The sequence below is a fragment of the Bidens hawaiensis genome, unplaced genomic scaffold (genome assembly GCF_021521415.1).
Source record: "Bidens hawaiensis isolate Kalapana, Puna unplaced genomic scaffold, B.hawaiensis_p1.1 tig00018741_1, whole genome shotgun sequence".
In the NCBI taxonomy this organism is placed as follows: domain Eukaryota; kingdom Viridiplantae; phylum Streptophyta; class Magnoliopsida; order Asterales; family Asteraceae; genus Bidens; species Bidens hawaiensis.
Genome location: NW_027492835.1, coordinates 297,310 through 304,664, shown reverse-complemented (window position 1 = coordinate 304,664; position 7,355 = coordinate 297,310). Strand labels below are relative to the sequence as shown.

Genomic DNA, 7,355 nt, shown 5'->3' with positions numbered 1-7,355 from the left:
GAAGTTGAGACGACTGTTGGCCCTGACATATTAAAAAGTTCACCAAAGTAGATTTTGCTATGCTGACTTGGGGCGCGTGGCATTAAACAATACGAAAACTTTCCCTCAGTGGCGGGTTTTAATTGGTTGACAAGCGAAAGCGGGCCACCGCCAAGACCAATAAACCCACTCACATTAGTTGGAAAGTACTGACCTGGGTAATCATTAATATCTTCAATTTTATTGGCATACCCAAAGCTAACTTGTTTGAAAGGAATATCTTAATTTCATGAACACACCCAAAACTAACTTGTTTGAACGGAGTTGGCCCGATCCAAACGGTGTCCATAGCAAGGACACCCTTTGTGATGTAAAAACTGCCCGGGTTTTCGTAATAACAAATATCGTTTTGTGTGTCACACGGCGGTAATTTGTTGGCATCTAGAAAATTACAAACCTTTGATTGACATGAATTTGCATGATAAGTGGATGAAGAAGCGGGTACAAAAAAGCCTACACCCGGACCCGGTTGCTTGTAACATGTCTTACAGGGTTCACATAGGGTCCACGTAAGGCTATTTGAAGTGCTAACAGTCACAAACAATGGTACAGGAGGGGACCCGATTCCAATTTTCATTATATATATTCTGCAGAAATATCCACACACGTCTTTGCAGGGCTTTTCGATTGACGGGACAGAGACCGAAGAAAAGCATTTTGATTACGATCTATTAGTGAATGGGTTGGGTTATATAGAGGAGATAGTGGAGTCTCTATGAATAAGATCAAAACTAAAACCACCAACATGGTGGCTGGATTTAGATAAGGAAACCGAAATAGTTATTAAGATGGTGAAAACAATGATCCTCCTCATGACTAAGATGGATATGAAGGAAAAATTAATATTGGATCAAAATTTATAAGGTGAGATATCAAGGTAAATTAAGTTACCATTAAGGCGACTTTTATATCCATTTAAATAATTAATTAGAGGAAATATATACATAAATAAAGAAATATTTATATTCCAAATAAATCAATCAACCATTCAACCTCGTAATGGTTTAGTTCAAAAGTAGAAATATATTCCAAATAAATCAATTTCTTATTTTCAGCTTTCCTTGCATAAATTCAACATTATTCAATAATTTTTATAATTTGGTTACTGATTCTAAAATCATGTACTATTTTTAAATACTTTTAGTTTCATATTTACCTAAAATAACGTTTGGTACAACTTTTTAAAACCCAAACACTCCCACCCCACTCATGTGGCTAAGAAGACGTTGGGCTTGAGCCACCACTGTCTGCGATCACAAGCATATGTGGTCGCCTTTGCTAGTGCGTTACCCCGAGTAGCCGGGCTGCTTAATAGATGCATGCGCACAGTTGGATCAATGCCATCATCAATTGCACATGATGATTAAAGAGTGCTATTCATTGCATAACGCATATATCACATATGAAGTATTTATGTGTATATATCCATTGTATTCATTAGATTATTATGATATACTACATAAAACCATATACAATGCTTTTAACAGACATTCTTACCCATCCACAGTAACTTGTTTTCACCTCCAAAAGACTCAGAACCTTGCTTGTTCCTGAATTTGTTCCTGTTCAAAATAACAAACAAAAATCTTTTCAAAATTCCCGTCACAAAGACTTTGAATAGCAGTAACAATGGTAAAAAAAACGTTTCAAGAAATCAAATTAACGGACCTCCGTCACAAAGAAGGCATGGAAACCGTATGGAACTCTATGGGGCAATGGAACAACCGCAACTGGATCAGGAGACATTGTTTTCGCATCTATAACCGTTACTGATGATTTCCTAAAATAAAAACAAATATATTAATTTATTAATACTCTACTGATATGTTATATAATGAAGTGTTACGGGAGTTGTATGTATGTATGTATACCCGGTGCTTTCATCATGTGTAAAGAAGATCAAGTAGCCATCATCTTCTTCACAATCGTATCCCGGGGTTTTAGGAACAAAAATTGCCTCGGAGCCATATCTACCGGGCCCGAGGTCGTATATTCCTTGGACATTCCCTCCAACTTCAAGCTTTGTTTTTCCAACTTCGGGTTCTGCATGTAAATCAAATTTAACAATGCCCGTGACCTTTGCGATGCTGTCAAGCCTGGTTGCATACACATATCGTTGTTTCCTGAAGTCATATAAAATATAATAAATAATTAGTAACACGCAAATAATGTTAAATTTCTGTAAAATCAAATTTGGGCATTAACTCCTGTTGCATACACATATCGTTGTTTCCTGAAGTCACATAAAATATAATAAATAATCATTACACAGATGGACCCTGAGGTTTGGGTATTAACTTTAAAAGGTATCAAATTTGGGCATTAACTCCTGTTAAATTTCTGTAAAATCAAAATAAAATGACCAAAATGCCCCTGATATAAATATAAAACAAATGACTAAAAAGTATTAGGATGAGGTCTAGATAAATGACTGAAATGCCCCTGACCATCCAAACTTGTTCATCTTTCTGGCCTGACAAATTACCAAAACCACATCATCTATCTTTAAGGATGAGGTGGCATTTTCTAATTGGTTAAACCAATTTTAGACCAATGGCAATTTTAAGCCCAATCCCGCGACAAGGGTGATGTCTATGATTGGGTTATACATTCATGTAATCGTTATAGTTTTATAGATTTGGTTAAATGGCTATTTAGGTCAAATGCATAGTCAAATGGTCATCCTGTTATTACCATTGTTAAGATAATAATAATTGTTGTTGTCGTTGTTTACCTGCCAGTGTAGTACTCGTTCACCCTAGGAAAATCAACAGCCGACTCAGACAACTTCTTCTGAGAAGCAAGACCAGTTTCCATGTTGAATCTCATCTCAAACCTAAACAATGGAATTTAGTCAGGTAAAATTACTAAAATGCCCTTTTAACCTCTTGAAAAACTAACAAAGGATAAAAATCTTACAGCTCATTTGAGAAATTTTCAAGCTTTTCTTTAACACCACCACCAACCATATCCAAATTTGGATTTTGAAGGCGACATGTAATCAAAACAACTTCATCTCCTTCCTCCCATGCATTTGCTAATATCATGAAGTTTTGAATAATCACCAATGTAAGACCTCAAATAATACTTTATGAACGGTAGAAATGGAAATAAATAAAAAGAGCCCTCACCATTGTGAAATATGAAGCAATTTGGAAGCTCAAACCATTTAATCTGGAGCTCATTCTTTGCATAGCGTGGAAGGATACCGAATCGAGCTTTCTTTGTTTTATCAAATGTGAAAATCAACTTTTTCTCCTTCACCATGTCCTAAGAGGATTTTAGTGTAAATCTTATGAGCTTATTTAGATAAAATTAAAACAAAGCCGAAAATATGACTAAAAGTGACAAGAATACCAAGATCTACATACTTTTGGTCTAAAGTACAAAGGTAGATCCATGAAGATAGCATAATTCTCAGTAATCGCAAAATCATGCATCAGTACTGATTCTGGTATTGTTATTGGAACAGGATCATTCATAACACCATCCTTTGAAATCACACGATATGTGACAAATGGTGCTGTTTGTGCATATCCAAATGTAAACATCTCACCTGGAAACAAATGCTATTTTGTGAAATAATACGATAATAGAGAATTAATAATTATCCGGTTAGTGAAGAAAGTATTTTACCAGTGACTGGGTCAACCTTTGGGTGGGCGGTGAATGCGTGAGAAAGCCTCTTATCATAATCCATCAAGCCAAGAGTTTGCAGGTCACCATCTTCCAATACTTTAATGGCATCTGAAATTTATAAAAATGTACAGTTTGCAGGTTAACTGACCTTTGATGATCACATTAAGGTATATATTGTTACTTTGTCCAAAGATAAATGCCATTCTACGGGAGAGCTCATTTACAGAACCACATAGAGAACCAATATATATATGTATTTACACGCATGTATATATACACACACACACACATATATCACATACATGCACATATTAAAGGAAGGTTCTAGGCAGAACACCGTTTTTTTCCTGAGAACATGGGCAAATCATGCGTAGGTTATATTACCAACACATAACCTTACATGTGTGTAGGTAAACGATTAAAATTTAGAACATATGAAGAAATTAGTTTAACGAACTTTTATGCACATGATACAGACATTTGTACGTAAGCAGTAAAAAACTTTAAAAATATGAACCAATGATGAATAAATTAAACGATTAAAGTTTGACTTACATGGTTTATCTCCTTCTGATAGTGCCAAGAGCTTTCCATGGTGATATATGAGAGCAGTGTTTCCTGAAAGAAATCAATGTGAATAGTTATTTCTAAGGTTTCTCAAGACAACAATAATTATAAAAAAAAAAAGGCAAGAAATCAAGAACTGTACTTTCGTAACTAAAGAATAAAGATCATGAACAAGCGGCCTGAAGTTCTTAAAACTAAAAAGGTATTGTAAAGTAATATATCAACCTACCTGTCCCCTGGCCATATGAAAGATCTAGAACTTTCAACTTTGATCTTAGCATCTGCATATGGACCATCACTAACCCAAAAAATCCCTTCAAATCTCCAATCTGAAATACAATAACTAAAATGTAACTACCTCTTTAACATAAACCTACAGCAAAACTAAGGACTTATTTCCACAATTTATTAATATTTATAATGTTGGGTACAGCTTTAGAGGAATACCTTCATAAACTTAGCTCCTCCAAAATATTCCTCTTGTTCCAAACGAGATGTTTTTACATAACGAGAGAGATAAGTTGCTTTTCCATCTTTGATCCGCAAGCCATGGATCATTCTGCAGACAAAGTAGTTAAGATTACAGATAAATTTTAAAAAGTAGCAAATATTGGACATTGAAAATCAAAACAGAATTTTATACAGGATGATGACAGTATATATATTATTAATAATCACAGTCCATTAATTATGCATTAAGTGTAGAAATACAGATTAAGTGATGAACAACACTTACCCGTCTCCATCAAACCTGAAAAACAAACAAACGAACATATGTAAATTAAAGTTGTGAACCAAATGTGTAAAGTTTTGTAGCAAATGTGAACTTATTTATTCTAACTGTAGATGTTATGTACCAGTGATATCCAGCCACAGGAGAAAACTTAGGATTAGGACCAACTCTAACAAACTCACCATTCAGGCACTCCTGTGATTACAAAGATTTTGAAATGATAATTAGCACCAAAAGACAAAAACATTCAATGACAGAATGTTACAACTAACACAAGAATTTTCGTAAAAAATATTAATGAAGCATAATGAAACCTTGTTCTAACTGAAATTAGCAACAAGCTCCATTTACAAAGTTCAAGCAAGTATCAAACATTCAGATATTATATTAATTACAGATAATTAAATAGAAACCCAATGAAACCATTTGGTGACAGAAATATCAACAAAATCCTGTCAGTGATGAAACTCAAGCACGAATCAAACATTCAGTTGAACATAATGAACCATCTCCTGACAAAAATTAGCAACAAACTCCATCGATTATGAAATTCAAGCTCCACCAAAAATTCAGATACTATACGATTACAGACGATCACCTTAGAAACATAACATAAACATTCAGAAATTAACGACAAACTCTATCAATTACGAACGTTAAGCATGAATCTAACATTCAGATATTATATAATTATAGTAACCAACATACAAAATAATGAAATAATTTCTTCACAGAAATTAGCAACAAACTCCATCAATTACAGAATTCAAGCATGAAACAAACAGTCAGATATGATTACACATAATCACAATAGAAACATAATGAAATCATTTCCTTACAGAAGTTAGCAACAAACTCCATCAGTTACAAAATCCAAGCATGAATCCAACGTTCAGATATTGTATTATTACAGATATCAGAAACAAAATGAAACCATTTCCTGACAGAAATTTGCAACAAACTCCATCAATCTCAAAACACTAGCAACAATCAAACATTCATACAGTGTCAGTAATACACCACAAATATATAAATTAAGCATAATAAAACATCAACGATACAATTCCGTAACACACATATCGTAATAGCTTAACCTAAACACGTACATAAGATGTATTACCGAAATTCTAGTAAGATTCAACATCATCTACTAACTCAATAGCAATTTATGCTAGGCCTAAACAAAAAGTCAATAACATAATCTTCAGCAGCAAACATATATCAATAATAATTCAAACTGACTACCACAAATATATGACCGAAATTAGCAGCACAACAAAATCCATCAATTATAAGATTCAACTCATTGAAGCACGAATCTAACATTCAGATATTAATACACCACAAATATACAGCTAAGCATAACAACACGTCAACCGATAGTCCGATACAACTCCATAACAAACACATCCTAATGACCTAACCTAAACACATACGCGAGACATATACTCTATTACCGAAACTCAACAAAATTCAACATCATCTACTAACTTACTAACTCAATAGCAATTACACTAGGTCTAAAACATCAACAACACACTTCCGTAACAATTCATCACCATTAACTAATTCAACAGTCAACACCAATTCATCCTTATAACCTAACCTAACACATACACGAGACGTAACACCGAAACTCAAACACGACTCAACATCATCTACTAACTAACTAACTCAATAGCAATTTACACTAGGTCTAAAACATCAACAACACAATTCCGTAACAATTCATCATCATTAACTAATTCAATACCAATTCATCGTCATAACTTAAACCTAAACACATACACAAGACGCAATACGAAAACTCAAACACGATTCATCAACATCATCTACTACTAACTAACTAACTCAATAGCAATTACACCAGGTCTAAAACAGCAACAACACACTTCCGTACCAATTCATCATCATCATTAACTAATTCAACACCAATTCATCGTGATAACTTAAACTCAAAACACAATTCAACATCATCTACTAACTAAATAGCAATTTACACTACGTCTAAAACATCACCGATACAATTCCGTACCAATTCATCATCAATAACTAATTGAACATCAATTCACACTACGTCTAAACATAACTCAACAATATAACAGTACGAGCATGTAAATAACTAACCGGCAGTTCACCGATAACAGTTACATCCTTGCACGGAGGCGTCTCATCAACCGGAGCAAAGTTACCGAACAGCCAGTGATGCGGCTGCGACGAATCATACATGAGCTTCACCATAAGCTTCTCGAGCCAATCAATTGCTTTGGAAGTGAATCCTTTGCTCGGCTTAGGGTTAACCGCCACCACTCCACCACCAGTGGTAACCTCCGCCTCAGTGGTAACCATTCTGTTACAGTGATGAGTGTGTGTGTGT

General features: G+C 34.4%; 1 protein-coding gene across 1 annotated transcript; it reads right to left on the bottom strand.

Annotated features, from left to right (window-relative positions):
• Positions 1-1,399: 1,399 nt before the first annotated feature.
• Positions 1,400-7,355, bottom strand: LOC143556770 (carotenoid 9,10(9',10')-cleavage dioxygenase 1-like). Its single transcript, XM_077046020.1, has 14 exons — positions 7,106-7,355; positions 5,103-5,173; positions 4,982-4,996; positions 4,693-4,804; positions 4,475-4,574; positions 4,234-4,296; positions 3,676-3,786; positions 3,411-3,595; positions 3,171-3,309; positions 2,959-3,076; positions 2,774-2,875; positions 1,911-2,162; positions 1,708-1,819; positions 1,400-1,601 (listed from the first exon to the last, which is right to left on the bottom strand). Exons 1-14 carry the CDS (start codon positions 7,325-7,327, stop codon positions 1,572-1,574), a joined length of 1,632 nt encoding a protein of 543 aa, XP_076902135.1. The 5' UTR covers positions 7,328-7,355; the 3' UTR covers positions 1,400-1,571.

Bases quoted from the DNA above. Each gene is read 5' to 3' on its own strand.
- LOC143556770 (XM_077046020.1), bottom strand. From the start codon at position 7,327: ATGGTTACCACTGAGGCGGAGGTTACCACTGGTGGTGGAGTGGTGGCG. The intron at 4,297-4,474 runs GTAGGTTGATAT...GATTTCTTTCAG, and splicing joins TTCATATGGCCAGGGGACAG to GAAACACTGCTCTCATATAT. The intron at 1,820-1,910 runs GTATACATACAT...TTTTTATTTTAG, and splicing joins ACACATGATGAAAGCACCGG to GAAATCATCAGTAACGGTTA.